The sequence below is a fragment of the Centruroides sculpturatus genome, unplaced genomic scaffold, assembly GCF_000671375.1.
Source record: "Centruroides sculpturatus isolate CEXI.00-Female unplaced genomic scaffold, Cexi_2.0 scaffold209, whole genome shotgun sequence".
Taxonomy (NCBI): Eukaryota; Metazoa; Arthropoda; class Arachnida; order Scorpiones; family Buthidae; genus Centruroides; species Centruroides sculpturatus.
In genome coordinates this window covers 266,314-285,574 of record NW_019384446.1, presented here as the reverse complement: position 1 = coordinate 285,574, position 19,261 = coordinate 266,314, and the positions used below count along the sequence as shown (strand labels likewise).

General features: G+C 32.9%; 3 protein-coding genes across 3 annotated transcripts; 2 read left to right on the top strand and 1 right to left on the bottom strand.

Moving 5' to 3' along the window:
• Positions 1–3,284: 3,284 nt before the first annotated feature.
• LOC111620399 lies at positions 3,285–13,042 on the bottom strand. Its single transcript, XM_023362316.1, has 6 exons — positions 12,816–13,042; positions 12,544–12,744; positions 11,835–12,048; positions 8,678–8,909; positions 4,063–4,186; positions 3,285–3,650 (listed from the first exon to the last, which is right to left on the bottom strand). Exons 1-6 carry the CDS (start codon positions 12,930–12,932, stop codon positions 3,450–3,452), a joined length of 1,089 nt encoding a protein of 362 aa, XP_023218084.1. The 5' UTR covers positions 12,933–13,042; the 3' UTR covers positions 3,285–3,449.
• A 953-nt stretch (positions 13,043–13,995) lies between these two features.
• LOC111620380 lies at positions 13,996–14,970 on the top strand. Its single transcript, XM_023362298.1, has 2 exons — positions 13,996–14,350; positions 14,565–14,970. Exons 1-2 carry the CDS (start codon positions 14,084–14,086, stop codon positions 14,643–14,645), a joined length of 348 nt encoding a protein of 115 aa, XP_023218066.1. The 5' UTR covers positions 13,996–14,083; the 3' UTR covers positions 14,646–14,970.
• On the top strand, positions 14,705–16,312 carry LOC111620391 (putative nuclease HARBI1). Its single transcript, XM_023362306.1, has 3 exons — positions 14,705–14,716; positions 14,944–15,251; positions 15,329–16,312. Exons 1-3 carry the CDS (start codon positions 14,705–14,707, stop codon positions 15,813–15,815), a joined length of 807 nt encoding a protein of 268 aa, XP_023218074.1. The 3' UTR covers positions 15,816–16,312.
• The last annotated feature ends 2,949 nt before the right edge of the window (positions 16,313–19,261 follow it).

Sequence of the window (19,261 nt, the reverse complement as noted above, 5' to 3'; positions counted from 1 at the left end):
CAGTGGCGGCCTTAGGGGGTGGCGAGCAGGGCAATCGCCCGGGGCCTCGCTCTTGGAGGGGCCTCGCGCAACAACCAAGTAGAAAAAAGTTGATATTTAAAACTTTTTATTTTATCCTTGGCTATTAGTTATAACAATAAAATAAATTTAATTTATAGTACAGTATATATTAATATTAATAAGTGCCTACTATTTTAATTCACATACTTTGCACAAAGGACAAGGGCCTCGCAAAGATCTGCCGCCCAGAGCCTCGCAATGAATAAGGCCGCCGCTGATTCTAATAATACTAATATATCATAAAAATAGCAGATTGTCATTGCCAACGGCAAAAGAGTGGAAACATCATTCGCACTTGTTCGTAGAAAGTCCACTGGTCGCCTCACGTAACTGCCGAACGAAAAGTCCGTTGTCCGCAGCCAGTCCGTTGCTCGAGTCACGTAGCGGTCAAACAGAAAATCCGTTATTCGCAGCGTCCGTTATTCGAGGCGTACGTTATACGAGGCGTACGTTATACGAGGCACCACTGTACTAGTAACACTCAAAATATTGCATGATCTTTTAGTGTTAAAAAGAGATCGATAATAACTGAAGTTCGTTATCAAGTGCAAAATAGTGATGAAAATTATTTACGATAAAGAGAAATGATTGCACGATTTTATTGAATATAAAAGAAAAATGAAACTATTGAATAAATTTTAATTAATTAAATATAAATTGATTTATTTACGATGATTATTTTGGTTTCCTGCAATTCATATTCAAAATATTCTATAACTAGAATTGAAATTCTGGTAGAACATAATTCGATAGTTAAATATATTAAATTGTTTACTCGTAATTTGATGAAACTATCCTAATTTAATTGCGTGTTTATAGAAATGTTTTCACTATTTATCGAAAAATTAAACACTTGAAACGCTTTGTTATAGCGCGAAAATTCCTTTTACAGTAAACTCGAAATCAAGAAAATAATAATAACTTGTCGAATAAACTCGTTGCCCAAAGCAACGAGCTTGTTTCAGTAAATTTCCAAAGCAAAGGACGACGCTATTCTACTTGTACTTTCCCCAATACTCTCAATTGTATATCAGTAATGTCTTTCCAGTTCAATGGCAGGCAAAATAACATCCGAAATCAATAATTCACAGAATAAATTTTAGAGAAAAATTAATTGAAATAAAAATGTTTCGATATAATATAATACGACGAAAATATTCTATTTTCTTTCGAATTGTTGGTAAAATTAATTATTTCTGTTAATATTTTCATTAATGTGTACATACACATTAATGAAAATATTAACAGAAATAATTAATTTTACCACTTTTTCCGAAACAACTTTTTCCGAAGGTTGTGGCGGAATTTATTATAACGGAATTTATTATAAAATGCTGGTTTATAAGAGAAATTTAGCGATTACTTCTCACAAATACCGAATGTTTTGTTTTATTGGGCGAAATTTTATTGCTGGCGATGGTATTTTTAATTTATTTACAGTTTTTATTAGTTTAACGTTTTCGTAATAGATTTTAAAAAATCTTCTCCAAATAAAAGGATTGGTGGGCCTGATCCAGTTGGGTAGTTGGCAGGTGGAGAAATGTGCTTAGAATAAAATGTATAGGCCTAATTAAAAAATACGTATAATATTTAAATTGAAATTGCTTCAGTCAAAATTGTTACGGAAGATCTGAAAGATTTAATTTTGGCTTTGCCGTCATTCCGTGGTTTAAACCGAAAAAAAATAGAAAAAAAAGAAGAAAATTTAATTATATTAACTTATTTATGAAACATCTGTAAGCTTTTAATTGTTCACCTTAATCTAACCGTAATCGAGAACATTCCAGACATTCTATACATATTCTTCCTAATTCATGTTTATTATTTTTCGGAAAATAATTGTTTCGTGCATTCGATGTTCAAGAGTCCATCAGTGGTTAAGCGGTCTTTGCACCCTGAACACTAGGAGTTCGGTCGTGGGTTCACTCCTCGCTCGGACGGGCTAGCCACGTGGAGATTTTCCAGGTTTTCTCCACGTCTGTAACGCCTAAATAGGGGCCAGTTTCCCTTAAAAAGACCTCCCGGAAGGCATCCCCTAGGCAGATCGCCCAAGTGTTGCTTTGACATAACTAAACAAACATTAGATGTTCATAGATTTTTAACAATTTAATTTTGTTTATAAACGACATTTATCAGAGAATTTTCAGGGAATGAGAGGTTCTTCCCGATACAAGGAATATTTGGAAGAGTTATTGATATGATAACAGCAAGTTTATTGATGCTTTTCGTTTCTTACCTAAAACAGTGGACTTATTCGAGAAAGTAATACATTGCAAATTCTTCACTTCCCTGTGAAGATAAATGGAGCAAAGGCAAAAAAGCCATTGTAAGTCATTTAAGTTATTGAAAAAATGACTTACAATGGCTTTTTTATCTTCACAGGGAAACGTCGAATATATAAGATTATTCGAAGATGAGAAAATGTCTTATACCCACAAGAACCCAAGGATCTGGACGGAAAGCTAATAAATATTGTGATAAAAAAGAACATCAAGCTCCTCGTAAAATCTGTCAAAAACCATTCTTGATTTCAATTAGCAGCTTGATCAAAATTTCCAGTGTCACCAGTCAAATATTGTTAAAACGCATAAGGAAAAAACGGGCATTAAATATCGGCAGAAAAAGAGCCCACCCATTCTGATAAGCAGTGAATGTCATGCCATCTTGCAGATTTCGTTGCGATGAAATCTGCAAGGGTCAAAAACCCCAGGAATTTTTCGGGGTGGTAGTCTGTCCCGATACGCCGGTTCCAGTCCCTCATCACCCATAACGAAACTTACAAAAAAGGTGGCCGTCTTAGTACACACAGGACGGAAAGAGTTAAATAAAAAAGCCAAACTCAAATAGAAATGATAACGAGGAAGTATTTACCTGAATTTAATTTGTATTCTTATTCTATATTGTTTTCGTCTTCTTGCCAAAAACGTTATATTAAATTAAATTCCACTTTAATTGATAAAACTATTTAAAAATCGTACAAAGATCGTTTGCTTTTACACATCGAAACTAAGATAAAGGGACTATATTCATTGCTTCCTCACCCTGGCCATTCCAGAATAACGCGTCTTTTGTTTACGAATTTCTTATTTTCAAAAATCTATTTCTCTTAACATCTCTAATTTTTACTGATAATTATTTATCTAAAAATAATTGGGCGTAACGTACACTTCGTTTTCTCCATACGATTCACGGTCATTTTGTGTAAAAATGTGAGAATGAAGCGCGACATAAATTGTAGTGACAGACCGAAATTTATAAAGACTTTGATAGTAGAAGTCGGAAAAAGATCATGGCTTATCGAAGTCTCTTTACCTTATTAATCGATAAGATAAAAAAAATTAAAGCGATGATATTTATTACATCAAATTAAAGAGAAAAGATTCATGTAATTAATACATTTTTTCCTTTTGGAATTTCTGACGTAACAAGCGAAATTCCTTTTGAAATCGATCGTTGGCTTCGGTCGATCCGTAAGCTTTATAAACACCATCGAACTGACTAAGGGAAGAGGAGGGAGAAATGTCCAAATGACCGATAGCATGAAGAAACTCTTTCCTGGCTCTTTCTACCTCCAAATGAAAGTCGTTCAGCTGAAATTAAACAAATGCAATTAATTCATTTCAAAAATTAAGGAAACGAGTTCGAACTGAACCGTGTTTCATTTAATTGGACGAGACTAAAAGTTTGATGCTTAAGAACGGCAAAATTAGCAAGACAATCATTCTTAACGGCTTGATTCCTCAACCGACTTTCGCGATAGACAGAAACGATTCATTGAACCACTCCTCGACGCTCATTGTCCTCATGATTTTAACGCTACGCCATAAAAAAAAAAATGATTATCTGTGCGCTGGCGACATTTTTTAGTCTTTTTCAATTTATTTTTAAAAAGAAACTGAAAGGCATATCTTATGATTTTGTTCTTCAAGATGACCGCCCAAGAATTTCTTTGTTAATTTCGTATAAATTAAGGAATTTCCCACAAGGGATAATTGGACTTACTTGCTTTTCGTCTTCAGGAGTCAAATCCATAGACCAGACGGTGTCCCACTGAATGAATAGCTCTCTGGCAATGAGAACGTCGTCGAACATTTTCTCTATATTTTCCAATCTGTCGATTATTACTCTGAAAGGAATCATTTGTTTTTCGCTCAATAATTTAAATAAAATATTCCAACATATACTCACAAGTAAACTTATATAGCCTATACGTGTATCAATCAATCCGTATTTACCTATATAAGCAGGTAATAGGTATATTTAGCTCTGGACATTTTCCTATCTCAATGATTCTTAATTTTAATACAAAAAAGATCGACCAAAATCGATTAAACGAAAATTTAAGAACCGTTATATATGAAAACAGGACCTTGAAACATATATTTCACTAGTTATTTCATTATATAAATCATTAAAGACAAGATTTTTATTGGATGTTCAGGATTTTTACAGGGAATTCTCGGAAACTTTACTAACTTCAGCAGCTCAATATGGGATGTGTAAAATGACCAACTTTATAAATCATTTTAACAAACAATGGTTTAATGTGCAGTGTTTGTGATTAAAGAAAAGAAAAAATCGGTCTTTGGGATTATTCCGTAAAAATAAGACTAAAGATTTGTTAAAAGAATATTTAAATTAAACAAAAGCTATAAATCTTTGTTTAAAAAAAACAAAAAAGCCGTTTTGGGCTAAAATCAATCTACAATAAATTACAATGCACCAAAAGTACAAAAGAAGTTTGTTCGTTAGTTAACAAATTCAGAACCAAAAGAAATTTTGCAAATGTAATTTTATGTGAGGTCTGGTTTCTGAAAGAACATTTTTATGATCCTTATACAGTTATTTTGTAAAACAAACTTTTCTGCTACATGTAGCCTATATTACTCTTTCAGACGATTCATTTTCCATACTCAATAATAATGAGTTATACACATGTTATGTTTACAAGAAATGCTCAAAACTTGAATCGTCAATCTCAACTTTACAATCGGACTTTACATTGCTTTGTTTACATCCCTATCGCTATCTGGATGACTAATATCTGTTTCTAGAGATGATGTGATGCGACTCAAATTTTGTTTCATCACATCATCTTCAGAAGCATTGCGGATTAACTCAAAGGAACGAAAATCACAAGCCGTAAAATGTATTGAGGTTCATTGTTCAAATTCTAAACATTTGTTGTGAATGAAATGTGATTTAGGGCTATTTAGGGCTATGTGAGCAACTTTCAAACATTTATCTCCAAAACTACTAAGAATAATATCCATTTTCATATAAAAATTTTTGCTTACAGTGACCCGTACTATCATCTTCTAACTTATACCTCTCTGTTCCTAACTTATACCTCTCTGTTCCTCCCTGTGTTTATGACTATATTCTAGCTGATGCGCGTATTGAGTTGTTTTGCTTGGTTTAATGCTAACGATTCGTTAATTATCTTTATTAAAATTCAACAACGAGTTGTGTAACTTGCGTAAAGGTTAAAAAATAACCTTTTACGGTATATTTTTAATTATAATAGATAAAATTGCGTATGGCACCATTTGTTATGAGATTTTGTTTACAAAAACTTTTTATATCTCTAATTATTATAAAATGGCAAAAGCCTTAATTTTGAGGGTAGTAATGAGTTTCGTAAAAAACTGTAATAAAGAATAACATTTTCATTAAATGCAATCACTCTCGAGATGTGACAAATGACACCTCTTTATCTCCTCATTACATCGACCACCAAAATTTAATATCATCAATTTCCAATATACACAAGCTACTATACCGAATTTCGTTTCTTCATTCCTTCATTCTAAGATATTAAATGAAACATACGCACACATCCACGGAATTTTTTCTGTTTTTCTTTTACTTCTTGGGTTCAAGAGGTCTCAAATGTGGCAATTTTCAAACAATCCGGAGGATCAAATCTGAGACGATCCAATACTTTCCATTGTTATGTATATATAACAGAAAGGAAAGTAAAATGAAAAATTTTAATGAAGAGACTGTCGAGTAGAGAACTAGAATTGCTGGAAGTAATCTTGTTAAAAACTAAAAAGATATAAAATGTTTATTTGGAGAGATTAAATCACTAAAGAAACCTTACAGAAAAAACATCCACAATGAATTACGTAACTTTCCTGGCTGTTATGAGATTCTTATTAAAAACATAACTTTTACATTAATTAATGAAATAGCGTGCGGCACATCTGTTATGAGATTTTGTTACAAAAACTTATTTATATTATTAATTGTTATGAAATGGCAAAAAGCTTAATTTTGAGGATAGAGATTAGTTTTATAAAAAAAAACAAAAAAAAATTGTAAATACTAACAAGCAATTATTTATTGTGACATCGTCACAATGCTGGGCTGCATTTTTAATCAAATTTGGCATGGTAACTTGTCCCTGTACATCATACTTTTCCTTTAACAACGAAGTCGTGCCTATCATCTATCTAACACCTTTCAGCAGAAAATTTTTGAATTAAAATAACCTGACTTTCGGTTTCTATTGGAAGTTCACATATAGTTAATCGGGGCCTTCATTCACTAAGAATTTCAGATCTGGTATCGAATTTCATCTATCCAACTCCACTCTCAAGATTAAGGAATGACAGACGGACGACAGTGGGAAGTTATAGATCTACAAGTTTTTCAAATTGATGCCCAATAACGAGTAAAATTGTCATTAAGTTCGACCTCTCTCGAGATATGATACATGATTCATCTCTATCTCTCCACCCCTCGACCATTAAATACTAAAATTTAATAGCATCAATGACCCTTATACACAAGCTACCATGCCAAATTTCGTTTCTTCACCATTACCTAATCCTGAGATATTAAATGAAATAAAATAGACGCCAACACGCACGCACGCACGCACGCACGCACGCACGCACGCACAAAGATTGATTAATTTACTCATTTCGAGTTTTTTGTCTTTTTGGGGTTAAAAAGTGTCAAAACACGGTTCCAAGAATCCAGAGGATCAAACGTGACACAATATTATATTATAACAATCAGAAATGTAATCCATGCTACATTAAAACAGCCAGGAAAGTAATAAGAAAGTAAAAATTTAAGACGATTACAACACCTTTCCGTGTTAGGTTATAACAAACGGGGAAAGCAAAAATCCAGTCGATTTTGGGAGTGAAATGCAACAATAATATGTAAACAAAACAATATACTATATATATATATGTGTGTGTGTAATAATAATATACAGGTATCCCTTGTACAACACGGTACTTCTACAACACGCTTTAGTTCTAACACGGGTTTGGAAATCCTCCGTACAAAATTTAAAAATTTTTAAGTGTAAACTTTGTTATATTATATATTTTTTTCTCTTTATTCAAGTAAGCACGCCTGTGGTCTCAAATTTGTCCATGGATTTTAAAATATTGAAATTTTCAAATTGTTTTGTGCTTTTCTTCGGGTTTACTTTAATGAAAACAGATAGGATAAGGAAGAAAAAAAAATTGCACTAACTTTCCTATCAACCAAGTGTCGTTATCGTTGATTTTAGACTTTAGCCCTTATGACTGTCACTGTGTTTTCGTTTTATAGATTAATCTTCGTATTTAGTAAAGTTTATTTAAACATTTTTAGGTAAGTGTTATTAAACTTTTTTTAACTGAAGGTAATTAAACATTCGTAAAACAGCGGTATCGAACAATTCGGTATTCGAACGCAAATTCTGGAAAAAAATCATTTCGTATTCGACTGAACAAACGCGACCCGCTAGAACAAATTTTCAATTAATAACATATTTTTATTTCGTCATTCATAAACATTTTTTTATGATAAAAATAAAAATAATTAAATGTTGCTGATACTTCAGATCAAGATCAACAAAAAAGCAGAGATGACAATACTTTGTAAAAAGAAAACGCTCTCGTTTAACTAAAATTAATATTAACGTGTGATACAGTAGTCTACTTTTAACTGTAATTTTTAGTTAATTATTGATTGGAAATAAGTTATCAATTGCTTTAATAAGCACACTTCTCTTAGTAACGAAAAAGAATAGTATAGGCTACTTTTTCTAACTTCTGGAACGTAACCCTATGTTTTGCATTAGTCCTTTGTTTCGTATAGCATGGATTAGCATAACACGACACTTTTTCGGAACTTAACTACCGTGTTATACGAGGGACACCTGTACAAATAATAATACGTATTCATCTGGTATAAAAAGGTAAAGTACGAAAATAAAGTGCATTTAGGATTAGTTCCAGTAAAGGCAGTAGTGTTGAAATTAAATAATCCTACTAATCCTATTTTTCGCATAAATTTTCTATCGAATGAAGCTACAAAGTCTACAGTTTAAACTAGAAAGACTCCATATAACGACTTTAAATTGTAAAATATTTTTGTTCTGTTTTAATTGTGTCTTTTCCAAGTTTATTTCGGGTCAAATAAACCCTAAAGATTAAATGTCGGCTATTTTAAAACAGTCGAATTTAATGTCGACGGTTCGCCTACTTTAAAATGTAACTTATCGATTTACGATCCAGGAAAAAGGTTACGCCTCTAACTCCTCTGCTGTAATTACAAAAATCGCAGTTTGCGCAGTTTTTACTGATTTAGAAGAGTATAGACTCACTTATTTTCTAGGTAAGTAGGAACGTTTAAGACGGTCGCAAGATCTTCTACTTCAATTTCGACCACGTCTCCTTTTATCGATTCCACCGTTTCAGACAATTTTTCGGTTGTTTTTATCAGATCCTGGAGATCAGACGGAGGAGAATCTGGAGTGCAAAGAGGGCACCGTACTTCCTTCACTCTGTATTCTCGGTAATGCTTCCCCAAGTCCTTCTTTAATTCATTTATTTTATCTAAAGAAGAAATATAAATTTATAATTTATATTAGAAAAACTTTGACTTTGAAAGACACAAGTTAAATTACAATCATTTTTATTACGTGATCAGAAAGTAAATATAGTATTAAAAAATATTCTCTCGCATTCTATAGCCTTTTTCAAAATTTATGTTAATTACAAATTATAATGACAGAGAGTAATAAAATTAACTTACAAATATAATGAAAAATCAAGGAATATTTTCACATTTAATAAATAGAAATAAACTTATGTGGCCATCAACTAACTGACCACTAGATTATATTTTTGGAGTGTAGAAACGAGGAAAACGAAAATAAAAAATTTTGTTTGTGTATTCGTGATATTATTATATATTTTTAAAATTCATAACTATCATTTGATTTTAAACATTTTTGGTATATTATTCCTCGTTAGAAAGCGTTTACTTGCGAAATTTGAACGCGATTGGTTAAGTCTAAAGAGTTGCATATATTGAAAATATAGAAAACGCCACTAGTAAATTGTCAATTTCGGTTGTCTAATCAATACTAAAAGTTGATCAAATCGAGGTATCGATGAAAAAAGGTTAAATATGAAATTTCGTATCAATCCGTTTAGTAAAACTTGAGATACACGTGCGCTCATATAGGCATCATCATAAAAATAGCGAAAACGTATTGCAGAGATTACGTTTGTGTTTGTCTATCGAAATCTAAACATTCAAAATTCGATATGATTATAATACTCTTTCTTACAATGTGTAGTTGTCGGTAAAAAAAAAAAAAAAAAATTGGAATTAATATGATCTGGGCCAGTGGTTTACAAAGTGGGGTACGCCTAGTTTCTCTAATAAAATATAATATATGTAGGCCTATATATATAACGTGTGTCTGAAGGAGCCTTAAAAAGAATTTTAAAAAAGTATGGATATTATTTTGTCACTTTTCTCCACTTTTTGTTTTATAGAGTTTGTCAAGTAAGATTTGGCAAGTGAGCGACACATATATAACAGAGCCGGGAAAGTAAAAATATGATTTATTTAATATACATAAAAAGTAAAGGAAGCAGAAATACAGTACGATGAAGTTTGAACACGACACAGTTCTAGCAGACGCAAATAAACATTACCCTAATAATTTTTCGGTCAATTTTATGCGGATAAATTAAAATTCAGAGAGTTTTTAAAATAATTATCATAGAATTAAAATTAACATTAAAAAATTTTCAATAAAATTTTTATATAAAATATGAGAATATAATTAGTTTAGTTTATTTTTTAACTTCGACCGAAAATTAACTGTAATAGTGGGCGTTTGTAGGCAGGGCCGCCGTAAGCGGGCGTGCAAGGCGTGCACCGCACGCGGGCGGCACGTCCAGGGGGGCGGCAAATCGAGCGATCGGTCACGTAATATTCAAAGTCATTGTCCCAATACCCACCCTACTTATAGCATAAGAAATGTCTTCGCAAAGAGAAAAAAATCCGACCTGAGTGCAATTACAATATTCTTATTTAGCCTGTATTATAGCGTTAACAGCGCCTCTATTGGCATTTATCAGAATTAAGATGCAATGCGAAACGTCAGTCGGCAGGTTGAACCATCCGAAAACCAAGTACGCATAGTCGTGCTCTATGACAGAAGTTGACAGGACTGGCGAAATTAGGGAATCCCCACAGAGCATCCTTCTCAATTTGTACTTGTATGCATTCGAATAGTTCTATCGCATATCAAATTGCAATTATTTTGTTAATAATTCTTATGACATGGGTCTAAGTATAATTAATGATATTTTAACTTGGTTAGAATTTAAATCTGAAGCTTAAAGACGATTCGAGTAGTGAAACAGACATTGACGGTATTGGTTTGTTTAATGAAATCAATATTTTAAAGTTGCATTTTCCAGAAAACAAGTCTAATGATCCACAAACCTTATTACAATATCTTTTTACTAATGACTTAATTTCAACATTTCCGAACATAGCAATAGCACTAAGAATATTACTTACATTGCCGGTTTCAGGTTCATTTGGTGAAAGGTCCTTTTCAAAGTTAAAATTATAAAAAAAACTATTTAAGACTAACAACGCACCAGCAAAGATTAAGTAATTTATCTATATTTTCAATTGAACATGAAATCTTACACTGCTTGGATACATGAAAATTGATAGCAGATTTCGCAAAGGCAAGAGAAGTTCAAATTCTATAGATAAATATTTATATGGTTTTACACTTAAGTAAACAAAAATAACTTAGTAATAATAAATAGATTTTCTTTGTAAGGTATTTCTTTTCTTTTTTCACACCCTTATGAGACAACACTAAAGAGCCTTTCTGGCAAGCTCAGCGTAGGTAATCGTAGTTAAACAGGGGGCGGCATAATCGGTATTGCACACGGGTGTTCAAACTGCTAGCGGCGCCCCTGTTTGTAGGCATTTGGGAACGACATTGAAAGAACGAAACAGATGGCGGCGCCCGTACTATCAATAGTATGGTGACAGAGTGATCTATGATTTTAAAATATGCGTTTTTAGAGACCAAAAAAAAACAAAAACAAAAAACAAAGATAAAAAGAAGGGTCCGAACTGAAAATTTAACCATAAAATACATTGTCTTGCCGATAGAATATTCAAAGTAGCCACGAAAAAATTAGAATGCCCGCTATCATTCGAAAGAAATTCGAGATGACACTTACATCACCGTGTGCATAACGTGCGTTTTTACAACTTCTAAATTTTCATTCATTAAAAGATGGAAAGCTTGTCTCTGAGAGTATTTCACTCCCACATGATAGTTGTGGCCGCGCGACGATCCTACAAACACACCCAGTCGGCAAATCTCACATAATGCATTAAGGATTTATTTATTGTCAAAAATTACAAACTGCCCAAATCATCGCCTTGCGATTATCATACGATTCTAAAGAGAAAGTTATGATACTCACCTAGGAAAAAGACGTCAAAAGTTCCCGACTTTCCTAAAACCTTGGAAACGCTTTTCGAAACTATGTCTTTGTGATCCGGAGAGTCGCAGCTAAATATCAAAGTGGCCCACAACTCCCCTCCTCTTCTCAGTTTCGAAATGAAGTGGGTGCCCAGGTCTTTCCGATTATTCCATTCCGCTTCGGGTCGGAAATCCTCCGTCAGCGATTCTATCTCCTTGTTTTGAATACTTTACATTTTAGAAACGTATATACAGTAGAGCGTCGATTTTCCGAAAGTCAATCATCCGAAAGAATTCCAGTCGGCAAATTTAAATTTTCGCCAGTGCTGTGGCGCTTCAATCTTTGACTATATCTTGGGCTACTCAAATATTTTACGTTTTTGATACTAAATTAACATCTGAAGTATAATTTTTTATTATTTTTATATTTTTAATATATTTATTTTGTTTGTACAAAATTAAAAAAATGATTTTTAACGATACAATAGTCTTTGTTAGGCTTAACATCGACGAAAATTCAACGCGAAGCGACACGCAACGGAGAAAAATTTCAACATAGGATACATTAAACTATTTTTTCGTACATAAATCGGTTATCCGAAATATCAGTTATACGAACAACCCCAGTCCCCAATTGATTCGGAAAATCGACGCTCTACTGTATAAAACTTAAATATTTCTTTTATTTAAGCTGTTTAAGTATTTTTTACCTTCTTGTACACTGCTCGGACTTGAATTTCTACCACTGTGTCTCGAGAAACGACGGAAGATCGAATCCGATTGGCCAAATCGTTACTGAAGTGATCCAGTTTCACGATCAGAGCAAGTCTAGGATCGACGTCAAACAGATCGCAGACATCTCGGGATGATTCGATCACTTGGTACCTTGACTCGAAGTGATTGATCATCGTCTGAAAGTGCGGAAACGTTTCTGTTAAGCGACGTAGACTATGCTTTAACAAAATCGAAGGAAGTTTCTTACATATTGAGGTTCTTGATTTTTTCCGGTCAAGATGAAACGAGTGGTGTGATGTGTTCTCAGATCGATCGTTCTTCCAAGTATCATTCCCAATATCAACACGGGTAATACCACGGTCATGGTGCTAGAAGGGACGGAAAGCTACGTTTAAATTTAACACGGGGTGACTTCTCGATTCTCGAGTGCCGAAAGAAACGAAGAGAAGTTAACTCGCCTGACGCGATAAAGAATAATTTAATTAGAAATATCCTTTATCGCGTGTGATAAAGTACAAATTATATCGAAAAAATATGAATTTTCACACGAATTTTTCAAATTTGTTTATCTAGAATATTCGATAGGAATCGCGGGGAACGAGAACCAACAGATGCAGGTCAAGATAAATAGTTTGTATTTACAAATTAGTCGAACAAAATATTATTTTTAAAAATTTTTAATAATTTCAATGAAAATAAAAAATCCAAAATGTAAATTCCGAAGATAATTTTGTCCAATCATTACATAAACGTTGTATCCAACGAGCTAGAATATAGGCCTACTATATAGAGTGGCTGTGCCGACGCCACGTTGAAAGAAAATTGAATATACATCTGCCATTTTCCTTTCAGTCAAAGGGCGTGGCATTTGTTTTCTGTAACGGCAGCGAGATAGAATATTCTAACTCGTTGTGTAAAAGTATGCAAAGGAAAGGAAAATTTTTAACCCTTAACTGAGATAGTGCGAGTCAAAATGACTCTACTTAGTTTTCTTTTTTTTTAATTTTAAAAGTAAATAAAACATTTCTTTCTTTAACCCTTTATTTAAACGATTCTAAGCAAGACAAAATATTCTGTAGAGATAAGTTAAATGCAATTCTAAACATTCTTAATTTTATTTTCTCGGATTTATGTAGCCTATATGTTACTGTGAAAGACCGATATCTGGCAAATGTCTACATAACAAGAGAAAGCATTAAAATCGTGTCAAATTTGATCCTCAGAGTTTCTGCAAATCTCCATGTTTTGAGACCTCCTGAACTCAGAAAAGTCAAAATAAAAGAAAAAATATTCCGTGTATACGTGTGTTGGCGTCTACAGACTAGTAGTATTTATTAAGGATGCACCGATTAATCGGTAAGTAATCGGTAATCGGCCGTATTGGCCACTTAGGGCGCGTTTGGAAATTCTAACCGGTAATACAGCGGTAGTGGTGACTGACGTCATCGGTCATATCCGGTTATTCCAGGAGAGTGTCGCATTTCTAAACGGACTGGTCATTTTGTGGTGAAAAACATGGCGGTGCGTTCGAATCGAGAAGAGATAATTTCATTAATTTTAAAAATACTCTCGGATATTGATTCGGAAGCATATGAAGATGAAGATTTGGCAAGTTCTAGTTCATCAGATGATGAAAATGAACTTAAAGAAGTTGAACGTCTATCGGAGAAAACTCCGAAGGTGGAAGGGTACGTGGAGGAAATCGTTTCGCGATTTTCCCCGCGCACGTTCAAAAGCCATTTTAGAATGAGTCCTGAAACTTTTAATGTCGTTGAAAACATGGTAAGTTTATCAAATATATTAATTTTGGTAAAATTCAAGGTATCAGAATAGTCATGAATTAATTTCTCTGTTTTATCGCTTGACCTTTATTTTACCTTCCTATTTAAATACATTAATAATTATTAATGTTTTTAAATAGGAAGGTAAAATAAACTATTTTATTTCAGTTCTATTAACTAATACAATATTCTATAATGAAAATAAATCGTTTTAGATTTCGGAAAAACTCATAAACAAGTGCAGTCGTGGTCGTCAGACATTAGAACCGAGAAAGCAAATTCTTATGACCTTGTAGCTAACGGTAACTCCGGAATCGTACAGGTAATCAATTTTGTTTTTAAGTTATAAAAATAGATGTATTCTATGGTAGGATTGTTCCAATAACAGTAAGAATGTTAAATTAACGTCATTTTAGATTTTAAGAGACATTTGCTTTGATAAATGATTCATAAAATTTTACAATTGCATTAAAACCTTTTTTGAAAGAATATTTAATTTTTCTATTTTTAAGATCATTTTTTTGCTTGATATCATGCATTCCATTGATAAGTGAATCAAAAAAATGCTTTGTTAAGCCAGTTTTTTGTTAATAGATAAATATTATTTTTACTTTCAGATCTGTAAGTGATCGTTTTAATGTTTCAAAAGCCACATTATGGTTCACATGTAAGAAAGTTTTGGAGGCAATTTCCAGTTTGTCTGGACAGTTTATACGCTTTCCATCAGGTGATGAACTTGAAGCTAATGCTTCTTCGTTCAAAAAAGCATGTGGATTTCCTGGTGTGATTGGCTGCATTGATGGATCACACATACCAATCAAGGCACCAACAAATCATCCAGAATCATATATAAACAGAAAAGGTTTCCATTCAGTCTTACTCCAAGCTGTAGTGGATTCTAGGTTTGTAAATCATTCCTTTTGTTTCAGTTTAAATTTAGATTTTAAAGTTAATTTCATTGACTTAACTATATCATTAGGTGCAGGTTCATAGACTGCTATGCAGGAGAAGTTGGAAGTGTCCATGATGCTCATGTGTTTCAACGTTCTAAATTGGGGAGAAGTTTGAGTACGATGTTTCCACCAAAATGCCATCTTTTAGGTGACTCTGCATATCCCCTACAAGAACAGTTAATAACGCCATTTAGAGATAACGGACATTTAAGTCCACAGCAGCTAAATTTTAATCTCAAACACAGTAGAACAAGGAACACAGTGGAACGTGCCTTTGGTTTATTGAAAGGACGTTTCAGACGTTTGAGATACGTGGATATGGGCAACTCTTATCTCATACCAATGTTTATTATGGCCTGCTGTGTGTTACATAATATTTGTTTATTTTATGATGGAGATTTACAGGATGAAACTGTAATTGAAAATGACAACCCTAGTGAATCCATACCAGATTCAAGTAGTACATGTGCTCGAGCACAGAATAAAAGAAATATATTAATGCAAATGTTGTAAAAATCTGTTTACAACATACAGTATTGATGTTTATTGTTATTATTGATGTATATTGTTGTTGTTATTTTGGTATTTGATTATTCTGATTTGTTACTGTTAATTACTTTTTAATAATCTGAAATAAAAAATTATAAAACAATGTTGTTGTTGGCTGCCTTGAATAATACATACATTGCCACTGTTCTTTTAAATGAATCTTATCTAATTGGTGAAAAATTTTTTGTGTTTAAATCATAGTGCAAAGAGAGATTTTGTTAACATTTAATAGAATTTTTATTTTTCAACCAAACTCTTTAAGACACCTAATAGGTCTTTGCGGAATTCCATGTTGTCCTCATGCTGTTTCCTCCTTAATTCTAATAATTCAGCATGTCGCTGTCTTCTTTCTTCTCTGGATTTTTCCTTCAGTTCTTTATATTCCCCAAACCATTCTGGTTTGCGCTTACGTTTTTGTGGAAATTTGGGAAGAGAAGAGACAGTTGATGATGTTGACTCAATCCCCCAATCCCAATGTTTCCTGGATCTTCTGAATTGCTTTCCATCATGTCTACATAAAGATAATTATATATTGTAATATGACATTCAGACAAATCACTTGTATAATGCAGACAAATCACTTACTCAAAACCTGTACAGTTGAAGAGGAACTCTCAAAAATAGCAGGTGGCTCAATATCTGGCCGCTGTCTGAGAATCTCGTCCATTATGGAAAAAAATTCCCATTGGCTTCTTCCTCGGCCAGTTTGTTTGTTCCCATCTTTAATTTTCTTATACGTTTTTTTTTTAAATTCCTCCATTTTTCGTCACATTGATTACCTGTGACAAGGTAATTATTTTCATTCATTGTTTGTGAAATTAAACTCCACACCTGAAAGATATAAATTTTAGGTCAGTTATAATTTTTTTCATTTTGGTTTCTGTGTTAAATTTTAGCTCCTAATATTAACACAGAATTTAATAATTAAATAGTTATATTTTAAGAATGACTATTTTCATTACTTTTCATTCTTACATAAATTCACTCTATTATTTTATATTTTATACCACCCAGTGTACTATTTTCCATAACAATTGCAATTTAAATGCTGAAGTAAAAATGAATATCATTATAAGGCAAGTATATCCTGTACAACATTATCAAGATTGGTTTATATCTTAGCTCCTAATATTAACACAGAATTTAATAATTAAATAGTTATATTTTAAGAATGACTATTTTCATTACTTTTCATTCTTACATAAATTCACTCTATTATNAAATTTTAGGTCAGTTATAATTTTTTTCATTTTAGTTTCTGTGTTAAATTTTAGCTCCTAATATTAACACAGAATTTAATAATTAAATAGTTATATTTTAAGAATGACTATTTTCATTACTTTTCATTCTTACATAAATTCACTCTATTATTTTATATTTTATACCACCCCGTGTACTATTTTTCATAACAATTGCAATTTAAATGCTGAAGTAAAAATGAATATCATTATAGGGCAAGTATATCCTGTACAACATTATCAAGATTGGTTTATATCTTCATTTTAATATTTTTTAATATAATTATTACATAGAGGATTGATTATTGGTTTATCATATTACGTTTTGCTTACTATTTCTATTATGTCACTACTATAAAATGGCTCTATCATTTGGGGACAAACTGTAATAATTCCTTTGTAAAAAAGAAAAAAAAAATCCCTTTTCAGACTTGAAATGTACATAGACTATCTGTGTTGCATTGCTCTATTGTACTGTACAGTACTAGATATTAGCCAGCAATATTGTTGTACTGGTCATGATAAATTAATATTTTTCTCTCTGCTCTAAACTGTTCTGATAGAATGTTTTTAATAACCGAGATGTTTCTCTTTTATCGATATCTTATATGAAAAACTATATGGATTAATTGTTAAACAATTAAGGNAGATATTAGCCAGCAATATTGTTGTACTGGTCATGATAAATTAATATTTTTCTCTCTGCTCTAAACTGTTCTGATAGAATGTTTTTAATAACCGAGATGTTTCTCTTTTATCGATATCTTATATGAAAAACTATATGGATTAATTGTTAAACAATTAAGGTAAACGCACCGGTAGTGAACACTGCACGAGTAGTGGACACTTTGAACTTCAAATAGGAGTAATAAGATTGTAGATGGCTTCACTGTTCAAACATACAAATCATTGAGTAGACAAAACTTCTGTCTACTGAATGATTTGTATGTTTGAAATGTGAAGCCATCTACAACCTTATTATACTCATATTTGAAGTTCAAAGTGTCCACTACTCGTGCAGTGTCCACTACCAGTGCGTTTACCTTAAGTGTTAGACGTTATGAGTGAGGACTTCTAATAAATAAGTAATTCCTTTAACTACTCGAAAAAGAATAAATAAATATTTACATACCTTCTTGCTTGGCCAACAAATATCGGAAAATTTATTTTCATGTTCTTTATATAGTGATATCAGTAACTTCACAGCATTTGCTGACCAACGACAATGCTGTCCGTCTGTCCCATCCGTTAAAGCTGAATTTTGGGACGAAATTGGCTTTTGAGAATTTTGTTGATCAGTTTGTGGGGCAAAAACATGTTCCGAAGCAAAATGCTGTTTTATTTCATCCAAACTTTTAAATTCTCGGCCGCAATCTCCACAACGATACACTGTGTCTGCCATTTTGTAATTTAATTGAACCGCTAAAACCGCTTCGACACCTGGGTAACTTTGGTAAGTACCGCAGGACAACCGGTGACGTCATAACAGTGATTTCTAAACGCGGTTAGTTATTTAGGTCACATTTTCTGAACGCCTTGGTAACTATCGCCAGTTACCGGTAACACCGGTTAGAATTTCTAAACGCACCCTATGTAGTAAATTCTAGCTCGTTGATTGTATCTATCTTTTACTTTCCGTTTAGAATCAAAATGAACTGGAATGTTCCGGCTCTCTGAGCGAATGTATTTATTATTATTATTATTTTGGGTTTAGTGGGTTATTCGCGGTTGATACCGGTGGCTGTGTACTATACCGGACCAGAGTCAAGGCATAGCAACCAAAATCAAAAATTAACTTGTTACCAGAGCTTTCCTTCCTGGCGAAAGGAAAGCTCTAGCAAGCTGACAAGCCTACCGCTCTGAGGGACCCGGGTTCGAATACGGATGAGTCAAATATTCCCTAGGAATTTTTCGGAGATGGTCCGTTCGAATATGTCTGGCCCCGTCCTGCATCACTTGGCCGCTCTATTGTGGGCCTGGTCGAACCCATAATGAACTTGTAAAAAAGAGACCTCTTAGTAACCACAGGGCGGAAAGAATTTTAAAAAAGAAAAGTTTTCAGTTTTCCTTCCTAAACGCTGTCTCTTAAACCTCCTCCATCCGAATCCGACCGCTCGCGTAATCTAATACGAACGAAAATAAGCAGCCTTCGCTGCTTCTGTGTCAATCGAA